Source organism: Terrapene carolina, unplaced genomic scaffold (assembly GCF_002925995.2).
Source record: "Terrapene carolina triunguis isolate 2854851 unplaced genomic scaffold, T_m_triunguis-2.0 Scaffold69, whole genome shotgun sequence".
NCBI classification, from domain to species: Eukaryota; Metazoa; Chordata; order Testudines; family Emydidae; genus Terrapene; species Terrapene triunguis.
Genome location: NW_020664420.1, coordinates 40,576,574 through 40,600,867, shown reverse-complemented (window position 1 = coordinate 40,600,867; position 24,294 = coordinate 40,576,574). Strand labels below are relative to the sequence as shown.

The window sequence follows — 24,294 nt, the reverse complement described above, 5'->3', positions numbered from 1 at the left end:
CACTGCCTACAAGTAGAGATGAGCTAAACAGTCCTTCCTAATATGAACCTTTTAAAGGCTTGAATGCTGTATCCTGACTGTGATGATGTATCCTGACCATGATGCTTTGAGGAAGGCGGGAAAAAAACCCATCAGACCTCTTGCCAATTTGGTTCAACAGGAAAAATTCCTTCTTGATCCCAAAACAGGCAATTGGTCAGACCTGTAGCATCCTAAAAACTGCAGCAGCTACACTGCAGCTAAGGAGAAGGGACTACTGGGTAGGTAGTAGGAGCAAGAGGCTTTTGAAAAGTCTGGGAGAGACTGATTGGCTAGCCTGTTACGCCATCCCCTGCCAATGGGAAGGAGGCTGTTTGGGGTGGAGCAACCCCCCCCTCCAGCCACACACATGTTCCTCCATTCGCTGCTCCCCCTCTCCTCTCAGGCACTGTGTACATCACCTGTGGTCCATTCAGGATCCCTCTTCTGTTGATTGTGGGGGATGGGCATTATTCCTTGGTCTAGCATTGCTATTTTGGCACTGGTCCTGGATTAAATAAAGCACGTCCCAGACCTTGACCAGTGTAATTTCCAGTCATTGCCGTCACATCTTATCTCATGTCTCTGTGCACTTTGAGGGCCATACAGCATCTTCCAGAGGCAATTGCATTGTTTTCTTTGTTTTTCCGCCTATATCCGCAAATCTTTATTGGTTTCCTCCTCCTCCTCCTGTGCTTTGCAGGAAATAGGTTGTAGTCCATAGAACTGAGAGGAAATTGCTGTATAGTTTTTGATGCCAGACAAACTTGGGTCAAACCTGTCTTTACTGAAAATGTTTATACTTTTTAAAAATTAAAGAGCCTGATGTATCTCTCAGTCAGTTTTACATCAGTGTATTGCCGTTGATTTCAATAGGGAACTCCTGATTTTACATGTTTTTTTGGAATGTCACCTTTCAAGTCCATGACTGCCCATCCTGCCTAAAACTGAACTGGCTGGCACTTTGTGCATTGTTGCTATCTGATAGCTTTCAAATTCAGCAATCAGCTGCTGAGTTGAGGCTACATTTACCAACTTGACTAATATTTAGGACTATCTAATTAGGCAGATTGGTCTGCTAAGTGGTGAATTTGTGCATGAGCCCTCTCCTCATAAGCAGCTTGAAAAGCAAGGTGTCTGCAGAACACACTGAAAATGTTTCCATAGCTGAGCTAGGTTTTTCTCTTGGATAAAACAATAGGGTATGGAACCAGCATCCTGCAACATCCAAAGCTGTGGGTATTTTGGTAGAAACTAAAGTAAAAAATGTGTGTCATAGGTACAGTATTTTTAGTAACCTTTTATTAATTAATCATGAAATCAAGAAGTTGTTATAGTTTCAAAAGAAAAACATGCACAGCCTTCACTGGCAGTGTCTTACTGTCAGGCCAAGTCCTGATTTATTACAACAGGTGAGAAATGGTCACTTATTAACTGCATTTTATTGATAAGCATTGTTCAAATGACCTACCGTATATCGGGTCTCGCAAGTTTGTATATATCTCAGCACTCAGTTGCACTCCTTTGACATACTTGAGAATGTTCTGAATGCAAATATGGTGGTTATGGCCGATTATTGTCATCGGTGGCACCTTGCTACCAAGTGGAAGTAAGACTGTGTAAAGTGTCTTCCACTTGCATCATGCACAAGTGGGCAGAGAACTGAACATAGTTCTCAATGGTCAGCAAATAAAGCATGATTCCTACCCAGTCTATCTTGGCGTCACGTTGGATAGAACTCTCGCATAGTGTGACAATCTTATAAAGACAGTGACTAAGGTCAAAACGCGCAACAACCAGCTCAGAAAACTCTCCGGAACGACATGCGGTGCCAATGTCCAAACTTTACACACTTCAGCCTTGACACTCTGTTATTCAGTGGCAGAGTAGTGCACTCCAGTATGGGCTCACTCGTCTCACACAAAGATGATCAATTTACAACTAAATTCCACCATGCATATTATTTCAGGCACACTTAAATGTATTGCTGTACCATGGTTACTGGTTGTCTGCAATATTGCTCTGCCCAGTGTTTGCAGAGAGGAAAACATAGCAAAGCTTGTGACCAAATTGCTTGATATACCACATCTACCATTAATTAAAAACTCGTTTAATGCACCACATGGTCTTCTGCCCTCATGGCGCCTGTTGTGGATAAGTTTACTGGGTGAGGGATTTACAGTAGAGGATGGATGGCAAGCTTTATGGTCTGCAGAGAAAGTGACAGATAATTATTTTCTCTTGGACCCCACTCAGCGTCAACCTGGGTTTGATTTACCGCAAAGGCAATGAAGCCTTCTGAACTGGTTTCGTACCGGACATAGAATTTGTGCTGCAGCAGAATTTCGGTGGCGTTTCAGAGACAGTCCCCTATATCAATGTGGGCAGCCAGAAACCATGACACATTGTTGAGGACTCCAAAATGACTCAACTTCCTGGAGGTCTTCGTGCCTTGAATATCATGGATCAGAACGTTGTGGCTTGGCTCAACCGGATTCCATACGCCAAATAAATAATTGATAATTATTTATCTATTTATTTTTCTACCATATTGAAAGTAGCATGGTAGAATGATAGAGAATATCTGAGAAAATGAAGGCACTGTTTGAATGTAAATGTGTAATGTCTTTTGACACGAGAAGTTCAGATCTTATATAATATACCATAGTTACATAAATTCCATCCCAGTCCCAAAATCTTATCTCACCTTGTACACCTTTCAAATTCTGTCACCGTATATCAGGAACAGAATCCTAATGCAGTTTGAAAATAGAAACCAATTCTATCCAAGGGCTAGGAATCCTTGTTTTTAAATGGCATGAATCCTTGTTTTCTGCTTCTAGCAGCTTGTCCAGATACTGGTTTCTAAAATCATGTGGGAAAGATGGTAGTTTGACAAACCAGTAAATATGTTTTTGTGGTACGTAAACTTTTCCCAGGTTTTTTTTTTCTGAACCATGGATCAGAAATAGAAATTGCTAAGCTCTGCACAGCTTTTTGCATACTTATCACCTTCCATAGTATGCTTCTCGCACATACACATTTTTGTTTAAAATTGACATGGACAATATCTATCATAGAGCTAGATTCCTATACCAATGAATGAATTATGCTGGTAACTAAATATGGATCTTGTCTTGGAGGCTGGGTTGGAGTACAAGGTCCTTCCAATTTGTATTTCATTGTTATGAAAATAATAATGAAAGGCTTTCTATTGCACCCACAGCACTAAAGGTGTGACACTATAGAGTATTTAAAGGTGAATGAAACTGTGCAGTAATTAATGCCATCAGTCATTTCATTACAAAGCATATTACTCTGATATTTATAAACTGCCTTTAAATGTCCTTCTGCAAAAATGTAAAAAGGAAGTTACTATCCTACATAAGGAAAATCCTGGAAGTAGTACACTGTAGATCTGGCTGGACGGCACACTGGAGTCTGTGTGGAACCAGGGAAGAAATCCTTTCCCCAGGCTCCAGCATGGCTGCTGCTATATTCTGGTTTCTCCATCTGTAAAATGGTGGTAATAATTTTTACTATAAGCAAAATCTGAAAATATGTAGGATTTAAGATGGTCCACAGTGCCATGCTTGGGTAGCTAGGTAGATAGCTACCACTATTCTCATTTGCAGTTTATTGAACATTAATGTGTTGCTAGAGCTGTGCAAGTAACTGATTTTTTGGCTTGTTGCAATTTTGAGAAATTGAAAAAAAAATTATTTTGGATCAACCCAAAACTGAACATTTTTCTGAATTTTTGGCCAAAAATTCTGAAAAAAAATTGTTTTGGGTTGAACAAAATGTTTTGTTTTGATTTTGGGCATTCTTACTGTTTTTTAATAAAAGCAAAGGAAATTTTGAACAGAAGGACTAGATTCACCAAGAGGCTTAGGAACCGTTCACAAAACAGAGGCGATGGTGGGGGTAGCGGTGCCCTCCTTCTACCTAATAGCCCATTGGCTAAGGCACTCACCTTGGAAATGGGAGACCCAGGTTTGAGTCCCTGCTCTGAAGAAGGGATTTGATTCCCCAGTGAATGCCCTAGCCACCAGGTTATTGGCTGTTCTGGCCTGAGTCTCTCTGTTTCTCCTATTGAAGCTGTTCCAATATGTGTAAATAATGAAATATTAATTGAAGCAGGAAATAGAAACCGGGTGTCCCTGCTCCCGGTGAATGCCCTATCCACTAGGCTCCACCTCCTCTTCCATTTTATCAATGGCATGTAAGTCCCTTCGTGAATCATGCCTGAAAAATCAAAACGTTTCATTTGGGAAGTGTCAAAATGAAACGTTTCAACATTTGTGGGGAAATTTTTATTTTTTTTGACTGAAACAGTTTGGCTTAATTGACAAAATGTTTTGGTCAAGCTAAATCTTCATTTTTTGGAGAAAAAAAAAGTTTTTGGCCAAAAAATGTCACTCAGCTGTATTTGTTGCTCACTAATTTCCTTTTGACAAATGTCGTGAAATCAGGTAGTTTGGCAGAGAGCTTTTGCATACAAATGCAGATTTTTGAATGAATGCAGAAATGTTGTCTTAAATGTTCTGGGCATAACTAATAATAGTCTCTTTAAAATTTGATGCTTAGTGACTAGGCTTAGCTATTTTTATGGCAGAATAGAGAAGAGAAAAGGAAGTGGTATGAAAAAATAAATTCTGTATTTTCCCATATTTCATTCCAGAGCAACGACATTCTACACTTGATGTCCTCAAGAAATCCCCAAATCCACCTACCTTCTTTGCTTCAGCCACACTTACTACCATGCTGAATGGAAGTGATGAAGTGTATGCAAATTGCATGGTAGTGGATCAAGTAAGATAATCTTGCATCTTTGTGCTCTCAGTACACTGCTGTTCATTGTCTCCTGGTAAAATATATTATTTGAATTTTAGTAAAATGTGAGTCAGTCGGTAGAGCCTTCCAGTGATTTATGTTTATAAATATGACATATGTTTATTAGGACTGTTGATTAATCGCAGTTCATTCATGCGATTAACTCAAAAAAATTAATCGTGATTAAAAAAATTAATTGTGATTAATCGCAGTTTTAGTTGCACCGTTAAACAATAGAATACCAATTGAAATGTATTCAATATTTTGGATGTTTTTCTGCATTTTCAAATATATCAATTTCAGTTACAACACAGAATTCAAAATGTACAGTGCTCACTTTATATTATTTTATTACAAATATTTGCACTGTAAAAATGATAAAAAGAAACACTATTTTTCAATTCACCTCTTGCAAGTACTGTTGCGCAATCTCTTTATCGTGAAAGTGCAACTTACAAATGTAGATTTTTTTTTTTGTTACATAACTGCACTAAAAACAAACAGGGAGGATTTGATTTAAATCAAATTGATTTAAATCATTATTTAAATCACTAGTCAGGAAGACTCGATTTAATCCTTGATTTCTACATAAAAGTGCATTCTTGTTGGTTATAACCTTAATACATATTCTTCACAACTCAGAGATAGCTGTAAGTTTCATTTTTAGAAGGTACACACTATACATTTTTAAAGTGATTTATTTTGAAAACTTTTCAGATTAGTTTTACAGCTATATCAGAAAACGAAGGACTGTTTGATTATTTCATTTACCAAAGGTAACTGAAGCAGATATTTATGAAGTCACTGGGAGTTGAACTATCTCCAATTCAACAGGTTAATCATTAATATTTGGAGGATTTTCTTGCTGTGCTGTATTATGAGGAGAATATCACCAGACAGACATTTAAATTGTTTTATTTAACTAAAACAACAATGTTACATATTCTGGATTTTTTTCTTCAACAGCAAACATATAATATTTTAACAAAACAAGCATATGAATTTTTGAATTTAGTTAAACATTCAAGTTTTTTAAAATCAGGTTTGTTTTTGTTAAAATTGTTTTTAACCAAAATGGTTAAATGAAATATTAAAAAAAAATTTAAATCGACTGTGTCAGCCAGGTCAACATGAGAAACTTAAAATATTGGCTTCTGCAGCTAACTCAGTCGTCTTCACCTTCATTTTCCTGTTTGTTCATAATCTGGAAAAGAAAAACAAGCTTTCCTGCTTTTTCAGGTCCCAAATGATTTCTCAATTTGGAATGAATTAGTCTAAAGGAAGAAAATATTCTTTCTACACCAGCAGAAGAAGCTACTGCTGTTAAAAGTGAGATTATCACTTCAACAGTCTCTGAATCCAAATGCTTAAGTGACTTCCACCAGTTCACTGGTGTGGCTTTCTTTAAAACATCATCAGCAAACATATATTTCTTGAATGGTTCACCTTTAGCTCTGAAGTTTATTATAGTTGGCATTATGGAGGGATGATTGCTGGATGTCCATGTCATAGCCAACTCCTCTTCTTCAGCAGTTAAGGTTTGACCCTGGTACCGAGTATTGAGAATATTTGCAAGAAAATGAGATGGAAATAGAGCTTGTCCCATTCGTTTTTTTAATGCTTGTAATTTAACTCTGTCATTGCATATTTCTGTTTTTAAGATCTCACTCAGTTCCTTCCAAATTTCAACAGCGTCAGCAATAAAACAGCTATTTCCCTGCATTTTGTTCAAGGCTACCGAAATAGGCTTCACGGTACTCAGCATGTGTTCAACATTTCTCTTAAGCCCAATGTTGAGAACTTTGACTTTGACAGTGCCATCTATTTTTTCACGATTTTGTTCACAAATTCATCAGATTAGGCCAGTTCTTGATATAGTGCTCAAAACGGTCCACTACCGAGTTCCATCGCACGTCTTGTGGGAGAGTTAGCTTGGTTCCTCCTACTTTTTTCAGAGCAGCTGCTGCAAAGTGGTTCTTATGGAAGTATTTTGCAATTTCAACAACATTAGCCTTTATTTCTGGAACACTGAAGTCTTTGGCTAGGAGGTGCATCAAATGAGCACTGCAACAGTATGTTATTAGCTTGGGACTCTCTTTACTCTCTTCTAAATTTCTTCTCATCTTGGATACATTTACAGCATTGTCTGTGACCAAGCTGCATACTAGACATTTGATTTTTTTTTCACAGTTTGTTACAGCTTTTACTGCTACTTCTTGTAAGCATTCTGCTGTGTGTGCATTTTCTGATGCATCAATTGTTTCTGTAAGGAAGACATTCCCTTCTTCTGTTGTCACACAAGCACATACAACAGGATCATTGTGGACATTGCTCCACCCATCAAGACTCAGGTTAACAATTTCACCCTCTAGATCTTTTGCACACTGCTCAATTTCTCTTTCATACACTTTATCCAGCAATTTGTCTGTGACATCTGCTCTGTTGGGTGGACTGTGTCCTGGTCTTAATGACTGAACCATGTTAATGAAATGTGGGTTCTCAATCATACGGAAAGGAGTGTTTGTTGCAAAAACAAACAGGGCAATTTTTTCATCAATTACCTCTTTTTTGTAATCTGCTGGTTCTTATCACAAACTTATCTATGGTTGTTTCTGGATGATGGAGAATTTTTTTTTCTTTTTGCTACAGGCGATATACTATGGCTGTGACATACATGATGTGACTGAAACACTATCATTGGCAGATAACTCTGAAACTATAGAAAATGATGGTGATCTTGAAGGTGGATAGTCTTCAGTCTCCTGTATGTTGAGGGTGGATTCTCCTAAACAAAATAAGTCAATGTAGTTATTGAATTATTATTATCATACTGATCATTTAGTATTACTCATTGCATTCACTGACACTCAGTACTACTTTAAAGGTGAAATTGTAAAAGGAAGATCTGCCTATTTCAGCTATTTATTTTTTATCACAACTGCATCTAAAATGATAGTACCGTAGAGTAACAACTATATTTTTTGCTCAAACATGAGAATTCAAGAATAGTCCAGAAGGAAGACAGGCAGTCCTTAAGAAAGAAGTATGAAATAAAAAAGTTTATCAACCTGAAGATCCTGCATGTTCAGATATGTTCCTTTCATCATCTTCAACGGGGCTTCCTCCTGAGAAGGAACACTTCTCATGATGTTGTTTCATTCGGGCAACCAGGCCTTGCATTTCTTTGTTGCACTGTTTGCATTTTGCACACATCCCTGTCTTACCCACAGGTAGAGGAACTTCATTAAGATATTCCCAAACTGGGTCTTTTACGGCTTGCGGCCATTATACGTTTTCCCTTCTAGTGAGAGAATGGTATGGTAGATCTCAAAGCAATGAAGGCTACACTCAGAAAAACCTCAAAACTTCTGGAATATGCTGCTCAAACAGTTTCACTTTTGTTTCTGCCTGTCCCTCCCTTTTCACATTTATCTCCAGACTTCTTCTCCTTGTCCAGATCTATTCCGCCCCCAACAATCTTCTATTCATTGAACTTTTTGAAACTTTGCATTTTTAGAGAGGTAAGGGATTGACTCTGTGTACACAAATTTGCACAGGGACAATAGGGTTGAGGTCTGCTATTTCTCACCTCTGTATATTATTTTTTTATTTAAACACATTTTGGCTGTTAACAAGCATGTTATCTCTGGAGACACAAATCCACAGTTTGAGAACTGCAAAACTAAGCATCTCTGATGGTATCTTCTAGACTGAGCACTGAGTCCCATTGGGTAGATAGAAAGATTAATTTAAATAATCTATACAGAAGCCCCTGGAACCCCGTAAAATTGGGTCCCTAATCCATGAAATATTGGAACTCATTAAACATTACATGAATATATTGTCTCATACTATAGAATTAGAATTTATAATCCTTATTCCATGATGAGATATCTTTGAGCTATGGTATATCTTAATTAAAACTATCTTTACATAGGTTTTTCCCTCAAAAAGCATTTTATCAAAAAAATCAGATTTAAATAAAAAAATCCGATTTTTTTTAATCTTTTTTTTTTAATCATTGATTTTTTTATCCACCCTGAAAACAAAACAATGTAAAACTTTAGAGTCTACAAGTCCATTCAGTCCTCCTTCTTGTTCAGCCAATCGCTCAGACAAACAAGTTTGTTTATATTTACGGGAGATAATGCTGCCCTCTTCTTATTTACAATGTCACCTAAAAGTGAGAACAGGCGTTCGTATGGCACTTTTGTAGCCAGCATTGCAAGGTATTTATGTGCCAGATATGCTAAACATTCATATGCCCCTTTATGCTTTGGCAACCATTCCAGAGGACATGCTTCCATGCTGATGACGCTTGTTAAAAAATAATGTTAATTAAATTTGTGACTGAACTTCTTGGGGGAGAATGTAAGTCTCCTGCTCTGTGTGTTACCCTCATTCTGCCATATATTTCATGTTATAGCAGTCTTGGATGATGACTCAGCATATTGTTCATTTTAAGAACACTTTCACTGCAGACTTGACAAAATGCAAAGAAGGTACTAATGTGAGATTTCTAAAACTAGCTACAGCACTCAACCCAAGGCTTAGGAATCTGAAGTGCCTTCCAAAATCTGAGAGGGACGAGGTGTGGAGCATGCTTTCAGAAGTCTTAAAAGAGAAACACTCTGATGTGGAAACTACAGAACCCGAACCACCAAAACAGAAAATCAACTTTCTGCTGATGGCATCTGACTCATGATGATGAAAATGAACAAGCATTGATCTGCACTGCTTTGGATCGTTATCAAGCAGAACCCATCATTAGCATGGACACATGTCCTCTGTAATGGTGGTTGAAGCATGAAGGGACATATGAATCTTTAGCGCATATGGCATGTAAATATCTTGCGATGCCGGCTACAACAGTACCATGCAAATGCCTATTCTCACTTTCAGGTGACATTGTAAACAAGAAGCGGGCAGCATTGTCTCCTACACATGTAAGCAAACTTGCTTGTCTGAGCGATTGGCTGAACAATAAGTAGGACTGAGTGGATTTGTAGGCTCCAAAGTTTGACATTGTTTTATTTTTGAACACAGTTATTTTTTTGTGCCTAATTCTACATTTGTAAGTTCAACTTTCATGATAAAGAGATTGCACTACAGTACTTGTATTAAGTTAATTGAAAAATACTATTTTTTATTTTTACAGTGCAAATATTTATAATAAAAATAAATATAAAGTGAGCACTGTACACTTTGTATTCTGTGTTGAAATTGAAATCAATATATTTGAAAACAAATGGTATTCTATTATTGTTTAACAGCGCGATTAATTTTTTTAATCACTTGACAGCCCTAATGTTTATGTAATAACTGCAACTTTGTTCCCTTGTCTGCTGTCGTTCTCAACTCATTTATTAGATGCTTTTAATAAATAAAATAAGTTTTATGAAAATGTAAATCTTTAGCTTTTTTTGTTTTGTTTTCTATGAGCTGAACAGCTCTTCTTCTTTGATTATTTGCACCTAAATTCCCTCTTATCTAAAACAGAGTCTTGTTTCCTCATGTTTGTTAATTAACAAGACCCTCAATTATCAATTCAACAGGAATAAAAAATAAGTGACCAGACAAACCAATGTCCAATTATTGTTACAGGGCACCATAAAGTTGGAAGTGCTTTCTGCCAGATGTGATGTAAAACTGAGGTTTTGGCCGCTTGTGATTAACAACTGTGCTATATTACTTATCGCAAGGAGACTAGCTCCAGTAGATTCTGGCCAAACTACATTTTGGGTAATTGCATCCTACCTATCCAAATTTTCCCCACAATCTCAATTCAAAGTGCTGTTCTTCCTCACTTCTTGTCCTAACTGTAAACTGTTGTGGATAGATGCTATGTATTGTAAAACAGCTGCTAACTTCCAGCGAGCGGTGGCTGCATTTCTGTGGTGGTAGAAGTGATCCTTGTGCAGTAGAACCTCAGTTACAAACACCAGAGTTACAAACTGACCAGTCAACCACGTACCTCATTTGGAACCAAAATACGCAATCAGGCAGCAGCAGCAGAAACCTCCCGCCCCCCAAAAAGACAAATACAATACAGTACTGTATTAAACGTAAACTACAAAAAAAAAAAAAAGGAAAGGAGCATTTTTTTTCTGCATAGTAAACTTTCAAAGCACTATTAACTCAACGTTCAGCTGTAAACTTTTGAAAGAACAATCATACCGTTTTGTTCAGAGTTACGAACATTTCAGAGTTACAAACAACCTCCATTCCTGAGGTGTTCATAACTCTGAGGTTCTGTTATTTTTATATATATATAAAATGTTGTAAAATAGTTTGGGATCCTTCAGCATGAAAGGCAGTATATAAACGTAAGATATTATTGTATACTATTAAGTGAAAATCTTGGAAGAAGGCAGAGATATTGAAAGTGCATCTTCATATTCTTTTTCCTCTCATTGAAACATTCACCCATTGCATTAAGAGCTGATATTGTTCTTTGTGACAGACACAAAACATGTAGTTAAGGCCAAATTTTCTCAGCTGAAGGTCAGTCATGACCCAAAATGTCCAATAATGCACCTTTGATCGCCACAATTCTGCATAAAACTACCCTTTTATGTATGTAAATTGAATAACGGCACATGCAAATGGCTAATTAGGTGTGTGAACAGCCATTTGTATCTGCGTTTATCCAAGTTGCACATATTCTCATGATAATTCCATGTTCAATCACAGATGCACTGTGGCATGTGCATATTCTTGGGGGGGGGGTCCTCAGGACTGAGCTTCTACCCTTTGACAGTTTAACTCATCATAATATATCAGAAAGTTGAATCTTGCTTGGGCCACATTCTCCTGTGGGATCTGTACAACAGGAATTAGACTTGATATTCTTCTCTGCTAATGTATGTGGAATGCCCATAGTTGCAATATGGCAGTACTGCCCAGACATTGTATTGAAGTGTAGAACTGATGTGTAATATCTGAGAGGAGAATTTTACCCTTCTTGTACATGATTTGCTTAGTACAGCAAAAGTGATACCAGGTTGCTGACTGATTAATATCTTTGAATATAGAAACAGGACTTTTATAAAAATCGTAGGAGTTCTATTCATGGTTTATTAAGAGAAGACTCTACCTTACAACAACCTCCAGAATTGCATGAGAATAAGTCAGTAGGCTAAAACAATAGAGCTTTTCCCTTTTGAAACTCTCAATGCTTTCATTCTTTTTGGTTATGTCTGCACTTTCTAGAGGTGCTGAGCTACAGCCAGATGTTAGCTACACATCTATCCTTTCAAGAGCCTTCCACTTCTAACTAAGCAAGGACTGACACTTAACTGTACATTAATGTCCTTTGCAGAAGTGATACAGGAAAATCTACCTTGGTTTCTAAAGGAGTTATATAGTCACCATTACTTACCAAAGTCCAAATCGTGGTCCTTGCACTGAACCTGAGTAAATGTAGCTCCAGCTGCCATTCCCTTCTGTGTGTGAGAGTAGGGGTATACCATATGCACAAGCTACAGGAGCGACACCCTGGTTGCTTGATGGTGTTGGGATAAAGATTCCTTCCCCCGTCAAAGTCCTGGGGAAGCACAATGGCAGGTCATGTACAGGGTCTGACCCTAAGCTTACAGGCTTTGTGAAACTGTTATTGGGAAAGACACATGCCTGCCTTGTAAGCTGCTTTTTCCATATGAAATGACTCAGTGTTTTACCTCTCCCCAAATAACCCTGAACACTAGGCTATATTATGGACTACTGGGCTGCACAATTTTAGCTTAAGAAACAAACAAAGCTGCTGTTAAGGTGTAAAGTAAATTGTGAGTTATTTCATAGTATAAACTGGATGAAACCGAGTGGGAAATCCATTAGACAAGTGGTTTTCAACCTGTGGTCCATGGACCTCTGGGGGTCTGCATTGTATGTCTAAGATTTCCAAAGGGGTCTGTACCTCCATTCAAAATTTTTAGGGGCCCGCAAATGAAAAAAGATTGAAAACTGCTGCATTAGACTGAGATTCCAACCCATCACTCCTGTAATTATGGAAGAATGACCTGGAGGCCTGAAAAACTTATTAGTCATATTAGTTTGTCTCCAATTTCTGTGCCCCAGAAAAGTAATAAAGGAAAAAACAGTGGTACAGAGCAGTGTAGTTTGAAGAAAGATCACTATTCTCTAGCGATACATGGTTATTTGCTTTTCACTAGCATTAATACATATCTATCTCGTGCTCCAGGTTGGAGATTTGGATGTTAACTACATTAACGTAGACAGTGTCACCACTGAAACAAGCACAGATCAAACCCACTCAACCCTGACACCCAAGAGCTCATCATCTGCCTCACTTAAGGAAAGCAACCAATATATTTATGCAGAAAATGAAGATAACCAAATGGCAATGAGTAACTTAGACAATATAGGCTCACAGCCTTTCACTTCACCTTCAAATCTGTATGCAGCAGGTTCATATCTACCACTCAAGTCTCGTGGGTTTAATAAGGAACGAAGTCAACTATATGCTGACATGAAAAAAAGAAGGTATGGAGTTGTTTTGATGGTATTGTCCAGAAAAGACTAAAATGTAATAATATGTTTTATTTTATATATATATATATATACACACACACACACGGTATTGCATGGAACTATACTGTAAGGGTGGGTTTCCATGACTTTGAGAAGAAGTGCATGGAGCAGCTGGAAGCACAGTGCCAGGCATGTTAACAACGTGCAGCTCAATCAGAACAGCTAGGCAAATAGCTCTGTGGCCTGTGCTATAAACGTTCTTCTTGAATTGGTCTATGGAGTCACATGAAGACCCATTAATACAAATTATAACTAAGTATATTTTAGTTCAGAAAAATAAAACAAAACCTGGAATATTAACATCTCTACTGAGAGAAAATCTAAAGTATCTTCAGAAAAACTGTCCCGTGGTCACTTATATCCCAAATTTTATGTGATGCTTTATGTAGTTATGTATTTTTATAATGTGGTTATAAAGAGTTATTTTGGTTTTTTCCTGTTTTTCTTTGGCTTTTGTTTCTTACAAACTGTAAGCAGTTTCTAAGCGACTTCATACTTCTTGGCCTAAATTGTGGTAGGTGCTGCAAAGTGTGACACCTGCTAGAAAAACAGAACCAGGTAACTATTAATTGTGTGAATTTTCACTGAGAAGTTTTTCATAATGTCCTAAACCGTGAAAGTGAAGCATAAGCCAATTTATAATTGTTATTCTCCACTGAGGGCCTGTTCCAAACAGACCCTAAAGGAATTGGTATTCCATGAACCCAAATCTCTGGTGTGTTTGGCCTGCTTTGTGCTGCTCCACTGGTAAAAAGCAGCCCTAAACTCAACAGGTCCAGCCACTGGAGGATTCGCCTACAAGCAGCTCTATGTTATTGTGGGAATAGGACCTGCTCCAGGATTGGGGAACACAAAGATGGTTTAAAGCTACCTTTACACACACACCACATTCTTTCTGAGCTGTGCTTGGTGTTCCCCAGCTGCAGCGCAGGATTTGTCCCCTATTTTAATGTCTACTTCAAAATTATCCCTCCCTAAAACATTCATTGGGAGTTTTTCCTGAGTACAGATTACAGGATCAGATCAGGTATGAAGTAATACTACAGTAAAATAATACAAATTTGCTGTTAAATAACATCCTTGTTCAAGGACCTCAGAGTGCTTGGCAAACATTAATAAATCTTCGACACCTTTGTGTAGGTCCTGTCTATATTGGAGAAATTTGTGCCCATGCAACTCCTAGTGTAAGTTACTGTAATAAGCCAGGATAGACTACGTCCTGCTTCACATGGGTGCAGTGTGTCTACATAAGGCATTTGCATGGTGTAACTTCATCAGCATGGTTGCAATGGTGATGTTTTTCTCATGTACACAGGGCCATAGGTAAGTATGGTTATCCCCATTTCACAAATGGGGAAATTAATACACACACAGCCTAAGTAATTTATTTTTCCAATATCACATGGCACATTCATGGCAAATGTAGGGATGGATAACATCCAGAACTCCAATGATCAAACAGGTTTGGACTGTGTTGAAAAATAAATCTTTTAATTAGGTGAATTTTAATGCTGCGTGAAGGAGTTACAATGCTACTATTCCTAGTTTGGATCTGTAGTTATTGAGAAATACCATGCATATTCTAAACGTTTTGTCCTGGAAGACTGGAATGTTATTGCAAGCAGTCAACCATTCACTTCAGTCACATTAATAAAAAAACCATGAGCTTATGTATACAGATAAAGGGACAAAAAGATCGCAGAGAAACACCCCTGTGGTGTTGATACTGCTAGGAAATCTCATTGTAATGTTATATTCAAGAACATCTGCAAATCAAACATTCTCTAATTGTTTTAATTTTTGATTTCATGAGGGTTGGGGGGTTTTAAGCTTGGTCATATTCCTTCATTTTTCTCTTTAAAAAAAAAAGGAATAATTTATATACCTTAAAATCAGACTTACTCAAAAAGTGGCTTCTAGGAAACTCCTCCAGCATATCGCTGCTTTATGTATATATCCTGGTGGATTTTTCCTTCCAGCCTCCATTAATTCCCAGATGTTGGAGAAAATAATCTGAGAATTGCCACATTATATAGGCTGTTTGCACTTTTTCTTATCATGCAACTTCTCACTTAAACTTGACTTTGAAGTTCAGAAGCAAAAGAGGAACAGATATCTAAGACCCTGTTTACTCTACAAATGCATTCAGGTAAGGACCCCCAGTTCTAAGCCTCTTGTATCTGGGCTTGACAACATGACCACATTTTAAAGTATAGACAAGATGCAACTGGAGTAAAGCCATGGGCATGATAAGGGGGGGACCACAAAGCTGATAGAGGACTAGAGCATGACTAACCCAAGCACCATTTACTAGATTGTTCTCTTTGCTCGTTGCATTAACTTTGAAAGGTTGGTAATTAGATTGCTTTACATTCCATACTTTTTGTTGTATGCTTTAGTTCTAGTCTTGATGACCTTGAAGTAGACAGTGGAAGTGAAGGGATTTCTGACAGATCCCATATTCTCTACCCTTCCCTCAATTCTTCAGTAACCTTAGCTGGCAGCAGGCATGAATTAGATTCTTCTGAGACAAGCACTGATCTGGATTATAGCATCCACAGGATGGACTCTAACAATCTGCAGTCAAAGGTATTTGGATATAATTTTGGTTTTGTTTATTTTGCTTTCAACTAAGTTGTTGAAAATATATAAGAATTTGTATTTGAAGGGCCACATTCACCTCTCAATTATATTAGTATAAATTTGGATTAACTCCATAGAAGTCAACAAAGCTTTTCCTAATTTACACTGGTATAACAGAGAGGAAAATTGTGGCCCAGTGTATTCTCTATGGCATAAGAGGAAGGTTAATGCCTTTGCAAACAAGTATTTTTAAAAAAGACAGTCATGGAATTGGATGAATTTTATACACTGACTAATACAAACTCCTTTCTCTGCTAATGCTTCCCACAGATATTCTGGCTACTGTAACTTCATTGAACTTTTGGCTATTTCTGGAAATGTCAAACACATACAGAGAGTTCTTCTCTCTTTTATTCATAGGCATGAGATTTAGATTATACCAGAGGAAAAACGGTTCAACTACCAAACCTAAATGCAAGAGAGCTATTTTTAAAAAATACTGGTTTCTTTCTATTGAGCAGTTTAACAAAATTCTCAGTTGAAGCATAAATGCTTTTTCCCCCAGAAGTTTTCCAACCTGCTCAGTAGTATTTATCCTGCAAATCAACATATTCTTTTCACAATATTTTGGAACTTAAGGCCTCTTCAGCAAAGTTTTTTGCAACATGAAACTCTCTTTGCTGCAAGTGCACGATGGAAATTCCCGTTAGTATTTCTAGGTCAGGTACATTGTGATCAATGCATTTGTAAGGCAATGTCAATGCTATCTGTGCCAATGATTTCAAATGACCATCCTCAGTAGGGGTAAAAAGTAGTTCAGTTTTCATGCAACAGTGACTCAGCCACATAGTATCCTCTTTGGAGAAAAGACTGCACTTTATGCTGCATATACTCATTGTTGGTGTCATGATGCAAGCTTCCATCTGATAGAGCGCAGACCATCACTATTGTTTCTTTCAGAGCCTTTAAAGTTGACTTCAAATCTGGAACTGAAACAAACAGAATATTGTTTTATCTGTGAAGCCACCTGTGCATTTAGCATGTCAATAACATATCTGCATAGTAGTGAAAATATATGGGTTTTTTTAATGCAAGTCCATGTATTTAATGAACCACAAAAGTCAGATAATGTTAGTTTGATTTAAATTTTCAAAAGAAATGGGCTTTGCACAGGTAATTATGACTTTACTTTCAAGGCATATCAATAACGGATCACCAGCTGGGGTAGGAGATTTTCACTCATGGTTTCCAGGCACAATTAGATAAACATAAGGGAGAGGGAAGAGCGAGATTAATTCCTTCCTCTGGAATATCCAGATCATGGCTGGAGACAGAATACTAGGTTAGATGGAACACTGGTCTGTTCTGCTGTGAAAATGCCATGTCAAGTACCATCAGAAAAAAGCAGGGGAGATAACTGTCCATCTGATATAGTAGAATAACATCACTGTTCAGACTTTGGTCCCCACCAATTGAAATAATTTAGGATTTTTCTTGCTCTAATTTGCACACACACACTTTCCTGTAACACCAATTGCCTTTCCTTAACATTAATGTGCTTTTCCCCTTCATTTTGATTTCTTCTAGGAATCATTACTTTCTGGAATCCGGTCACGCTCTTACTCATGTTCTTCACCCAAAGTTTTATTAGGGAAATCTCGCTTTGCACGTGACTTCACCGTTTGTGATTCAAATGAAGGTGAGCATTAGTTCTACTCCATTTGTGTGTATGGAATGCCACAAACTCCATGCTTACTACAGGCCAAATGCTCACTTCTTTACGCAGGTCTGGATTGTCTCCCTGGTATCCACGTAAAGAGTGGTCCCCTATGTGTGCAGCTCTCCATCAGCCCATGTGGAAGTGGGGCTCAGCTGCCTCCACATCATCCCTCCTGGCCCTTCAAAGGGCACTCTGTAGGTCCAGAGCCTGCAGTATGGGAGGGCATAGAGACAGCTGCAAGGGAGAAGTGAGCAATCTGGAGGTGTGGCTAGGAGAAAAGATATGGCAGCTTCGGACACAATTTTCTTTTCCAGAGTCCAGCAGAGAGGCCAAACTTGGTGCAGAGGCACAGGCCCTCTGTGCACAAGGTCCCCGCATCCTGCAGATCCTTGGGAATCTGTGAGGTTTGTGTGTAAGCTGTGACCTTTTCCACAGGCAGGGGAGCAAACACCACCCTCTTCATGGAATGATGTGTGGATTCATTGTGAGGGGATTCTCACAGACCTGCCTTCCCTCTGTTCCTATTCTGCATGTTTTACCATGGTAGGGATAATCTGATCCTTTGCTCCAATTCAGTCCTAACTCAGACAGATTTCTATTGAAGTTAATAGGTGTTTGCCCAGCCTTGGAGAACTGAGGAAAACTTGTAAGAACCTTACAACGTAGTCCTGTGTTACATAATCAACTGTTCTGCTTATGTGCTGCCTACAAGATGTTAAAAATTGTTTCTAGCAGCCTTCTATTTTAAGGATTTTTTGTTTGTTTGTTTTTAGCAAACAACCCAGGCCTTCCTTGGAGAAAGCTATGTAACATGCTACAATAGAAATCCATAAAATGATGTAAAGTATGAGATATGTACTCAAACTTATTCATAATCACATCTCTGAAAAACAGTTCATTTTCAATAGAATCCATTTTCTTTGTTTTTTTTTAAAATTACTTTTGGAATAAGAACAAACCTGATTTTCTTCCAAAAGGAAAATTCTTACTTCAAGCTATAAGCATGAGAAAATCTGGGTTGGAAATGGTTGTGTATTTTTTTTCTAATATGTGCTGCGTCATTTAGGTAAAGCCTCCTTATTAGAGTCATAGAGTCATAGACTTTAAGGTCAGAAGGGATCATTATGATCGTCTAGTCTGACCTCTTGCACTACACAGGCCACAGAATCTCACCCCCCCCACTCCTGTAATAAACCCCTAACCCGGGGGTCGGCAACCTTTCAGAAGTGGTGTGCCGAGTCTTCATTTATTCACTCTAATTTAAGGTTTCGCGTGCCAGTAATACATTTTAACGTTTTTAGAAGATCTCTTTCTAAAAGTCTATAATATATAACTAAACTATTGTTGTATGTAAAGTAAATAGGGTTTTTAAAATGTTTAAGAAGCTTCATTTAAAATTAAATTAAAATGCAGAGCCCCCTGGACCAGTGGCCAGGACCCGGGCAGTGTGAGTGCCAATGAAAATCAGCTTGCATGCCACCTTTGGCACGTGTGCCATAGGTTACCTACCCCTGCCCTAACCTATGTCTGAGCTATTGAAGTCCTCAAATCACAGTTTAAAGACTTCAAGGTGCAGAGACAGCACTTAAGCATAACTTTAAGTATGTGCTTAAAGTGAGGCATGTGCTTAAGTGCTATCCTGAATTGGTTCCAGAAGCTTCTTTATTTTATTTAGGCCTGTATCTTGGGAAGACTCACTCACAGGCTTAACTTGCAGGACCATTGATTTCAAAGTTAAACACATGCTTAAACTTTTGCAGGATTGGGGCATTTTTCACGTGATGCTTAATAGCAGAACGCAAAAAACAGCAACAACAATCTTGGTTAAAATATAGGTGAACATTTTTTCAAATTTGTTGTTTTTTGTCCCTCAAATCCACATTAAAGCTTTGTTTCTACTCAGAACTCTTTTGTGCACGATCTGCAACACCTGGGGTGTTTACAAGTATTTGTATTGATTTTTTTTTAAATGTAACTTTATTTTTAGCAATTTTTCATCCTGCAGATTATCTGAGAAGTCTAAAAAAGCAGACGTTGAACAAGGTCGTATGTCCCATAAGATCTAAAGCCCTCAATTCAGCAAAGCACTTAAGCATGTGTTTAAGTCCTGGTAATGTCAGTGGGACTGCAGCAACTGCGTAAAGTTAAGCACATGGTTAAGAGCTTTGCCGTAATCAGGCCTAAACCCTGACCTCCTATATAAAGTCAGAGTAAACTAATAGGGGTTTACCTGGGGCTTGGGAGAGCTAGAATCATCCTTCTTCCCAAGCTATGGGACACAAATAGTCACTTTGTAGCCCATCAAGGCTGCGGAAGTGTCTGTAGTCACTGTGTTCTCCAAGCATGGGGTGATTTGGCCAATGCATTTGGGTCATCAGTAGGGCTACGATTATGTCACGGAGGTCACTGAATCTGTGACTTCCAGAAACCTCCGTGACATTTTCTGCCCCAGGGCTGGACTGCGGTCAGCAGGTAGCCCTGCAGCTCTCAGCCACTGCTGGTGGAGGCCCCTAGCAGCTCCTAGCCGCTGGCAGCAGGGGGACCCCAGAGCTCCAACTCCCCATGGGCATCTGGGCTCCCAGGAGATGTCTGGCTGTGCCTCCTCCTCACCCCGCCCAGCAGCACAGCTGGGCACAGGCTTCCCTGGATTTTTGTTTATTGCCCGTGACCGTCTGTTATTTTTACTAAAAATATCCCTTACAAAATCTGAGCCTTAGTCATCAGGGATCTGCTGAGCACATTGCTGGCCCTCCTGCCCCATTGCTTCTGTCTCAACCTCTTGCCCCCCACTGCAACATGTTGGCATGGACAGTGCTGCTACATGGAACTACTCTGCAGCAAGCAGGGGAAGCAGAGATTTCCAGGTGCAACTTCTCGGCAGCTGGGAACTCCCACGGCTCCACCGCTTTGACGTCTTGTTTAGGATTTGGCCATAAATGGGGGTCTTGTAAAATCTGATCTTGTAAATTAAAATCCAATCTGAGTTTGCGGATTTGCATTTTTGAGTCCAAAAGGATTAGCCCATAATAAGAGAGTTTCATTCTTGCATCATGAGGTACAATCTAAAAGTAGGAAATGCACTGCCTACTGCCATAGCAATAACCAAGCTTTTTAATACACATAGGAATAAAATGGCTACATATGTATTTAAAGGAGGATATTTCTAGTATGTAACTGTAAAGAATTTGTCCCTGCTGTGTAGATGGTGTGTTCATGAACAGTGGTCGATCCCTTCTCCAGGCTATTTCACTCTCTAAATCAATGTCTCTGCTCCATCCCTGTAGTAAGTACTGCAATGGCAACCCAATGGTGCTAATTTGCATGAAGCTATCTTCATTTTTCTGTGGGAACATGGCCTTTATTTCTTCAGAAGAGCATCTTGTTGCACATCTTTGGTCTGACAGCTAACTGAAATGTGATTTGATTCTCATTACATATATGATAAAATATATTATCTTACTTGCTGAACTGCCGGGTATTTTCTCATATGGGCCCTTATTCAAGAAGGTACTTAAGCATAGACCTAACTTTAAGCATGGGAATAGTCCCATTTAAGTTGTTGGGGCTAGTATGTACATAAAGTTAGGCATATGTTTGCAGATAATCTCTACAAAACTAAATAACGCCTGGTCGTGGAAATAATAGAAAAGAATCATGTATGCGCTTTACAAAGAATAGCTAAAAAGCAAAATGAAAGATTGAACCATTCAAAAAACTGGGTTGCTCAGAAAAAGATCAATATTAATTTTCTTTACTTCTTAAAAGCAATCCGTCAGTTTTCAAAGACTGGCATTCTCTGATGTTAACCCAGATCCAAGCAAACTCTGTCAAATACAACCTGTTTAATACACGATTTGTATTATCCTGGGCAATACTGCTTCTAATAATTTTTGCTTTCTAAATTCCCAATCAACATGCCAGAATATAATGACTGAGCTTACATCCTGGTGGAGGTTATGTGCTTCAAACAAGTAAATATCCCAATATAACCACGTTAGTTTTCATTAACTTTTTGTGTTTTGTAGAACAACGAGCATACAGCTTGCCAGAGCAATTGAAGGAAAAAAGGTATTGACACTTGCCACAGATGAATTTTTGCAGTGTAATTTTTATCCACCTACCATTATTTACATGTTAATGCTACTAGTTAAACATTAGTAGCACACATCTTTGTAATGTTCATCATAACTCAAAAGTAGCAGACTCAGATAGACCAATAGACCATGTTCTATTGTGGTGCCTTTTACTAATGAAGCTCAGAATGCTATGTTATACTCCATACTAGTGTGAGAGTTGGATATAGTCTATAAAAATGTTATATTTGCAACACATTTGTTGCCTGACTGTGCAACTTTAAAGTTTGGCATTTCTTAAGTCCATTTGGCACTCTCTGTTTGTGCAATAGTCTTTACTTCTGTAACCACTTACTGTTTGTTGACTATAATGTCATGCACTTTTCCCTACAACCCTTAGATGTAGGTGTGCTGCATCTACCGTTACTCTACACATTATTTTGTATGCCAGACACCATGAGAGCTGTTTATGTACAAGGTGCATACTGAATGAGGAGAGGATTTCCAGTTCATTTATTGTGCACATTAAAAAACTTTAAAAAAAAACCTGAGTGTTCATGTTAGTAAAGTCTGTCTTGTAATGAATACACACAGGGAAGCAGAGTTACAGTTTCACAGGCAACCTTAACTGGCATCTCTTGACTTTTGAGTTCTTCATTTTGCAACTTTTATTGAAATTTCCTTTTACATTTATTTATTGCAAATAAAAATCAGTTGCATGTTCTGGAACTATGTGGCTGGATACTAGGGAACCATCCCGTTGTATGTGAAGTGCAGGAATCCAAATCCCATCTTCCCTTTAGTCTGGCAGTGACACTCCCAGCAGAGCCCACTGCTGTGTCATGTGCTCCATCTGATCCCCAAGTCAGGACAGCATCGAGGCTTTGCAGGCTGGCTGAGAGACGCCTGTGCTCCAGTGCCATCTAGGGAGAGAAGGAGGGAAACAGCACACATCTGTGACCGATTCAGCAGGCCAGCCAGTATTCAACAGAGCACCTAAGCATGTGCTTAAGTGCTGTGCTGAATTGGGACCTATGAGGCTGGTGCTCATGCAGAAGAATCCCTGGCTGCTGCAGCCCAAGCTTCTTCTTTCACAGCTGACTGAGATCAGACATAGCAAGGAAAAGGCGTTAATGTGGGAGCTACCCAAAGGAACATGCAAAATATGGGACTATGCTTGCTGAGGGGTTTGATAACAGTATAATTATGGGAAACTTGCAGTCTAGTTCGCATTATGTACAGTACCCATGCATGCGTTCCTAATTAGTATTATGCAGGGACTAATGTCACTTTTTGGTTTGATGTTGACCTCTTAAATAATTCTGGTTTAAACCTGAATAGAATCATAGAATATCAGGGTTGGAAGAGACCTCAGGAGGTCATATAGTCCAACCCCCTGCTCAAAGCAGGACCAACCCCAACTAAATACATCCTGTGATTGTTAAAAGCAGTTGAAGCAGAATATCAGCCAGCTGCTGCTCCGTTTTAAGATGTTATGTCCAGTGTAATGAACTGTATTCACTGATTTACATTTTAGGATTCAGGAGGAGGAATGGGATAAGTATATTATACCTACAAAATCCGAGTCGGAAAAATATAAAGTGAGTCGTACATTCAGCTTCCTGATGAACAGAATGACTAGTACACGAAATAAGTGCAAGGTAATTTCGGATCTACATATAACTAGGTGCTTGTTAGCATAACTGAAATGCATTATAGCTTGGGATCAGATCTGTCTTGCCTGTTAGGTAAAGATAAGTGGCTGATTTTTCCAATTATTTAAACTGTATTTATAAGACATTTTAAATTTAAAACTTATGACAAATATGTTGTCAGTGTCCTTGTATAGACAAACGATATTGTTCATTTTTAAAAGTAACATTGTTTTCACAGTACTGAGTTCCCTTGCCACTTTTTAATTATTATTACTCATCTCGTGTCTTGTGATTTAGCTCAAGTTTAAATGTCTGCAGTATATTTGGAAAAAGTTTTCTTACTTGATATACAAAAATAGAAGTATTCGAAAGTGTATGTCTATTTTTCTTATTATCCACAGTAAGGACTTGATTCTGTAGTCTTTACTGTAGCATTTACTCAGTTGAGTAGTCCTGTTGAACTTAATGCATGAATAAGTGCTGCTGAGCATATGTGAGTTTTAGAATCAGGGACCAAAGTAAGTGCTAAATGTAACCACAAAATTAGTTGTGAAAAGTAAATCAGATACTTTCAGTGTTACATTTTTAATAATCTAAAGTCTAGATTGTGCAACGTATGTCCATGCTGGTGAGCACTTACTCACATAATAATTCTATTAATGTTAACTACCGGCACTACTCATGTGAGTAAGTGTCCCAATGTAACTAAGTGTTGCACAATGTAGCCATAAGTTGCTATTAGTAACACAGGAAAGGAAACTTGTTTATTTCAAAAATAGATGATTTTTAACCTAGCAATGTCCCTTCGAATATCAAAAAACGAGTTGTAAAAACTAATTTTAAAACCTACCTTTAATTA

The 24,294-nt window shown here is 38.3% G+C and overlaps 1 protein-coding gene across 1 annotated transcript in view; it reads left to right on the top strand.

Annotated features, from left to right (window-relative positions):
- Nucleotides 1-24,294, top strand: part of ARHGEF28 (Rho guanine nucleotide exchange factor 28) — a 144,022-nt gene that overhangs the window by 66,307 nt on the left and 53,421 nt on the right. Inside the window, exons 10-15 of the mRNA XM_029910919.1 lie at nt 4,703-4,833; nt 13,055-13,356; nt 15,804-15,993; nt 17,575-17,686; nt 21,733-21,775; nt 23,318-23,441. Coding sequence (XP_029766779.1) covers nt 4,703-4,833; nt 13,055-13,356; nt 15,804-15,993; nt 17,575-17,686; nt 21,733-21,775; nt 23,318-23,441 — 902 coding nt within the window. The remainder of the gene's footprint in view (nt 1-4,702; nt 4,834-13,054; nt 13,357-15,803; nt 15,994-17,574; nt 17,687-21,732; nt 21,776-23,317; nt 23,442-24,294) is intronic.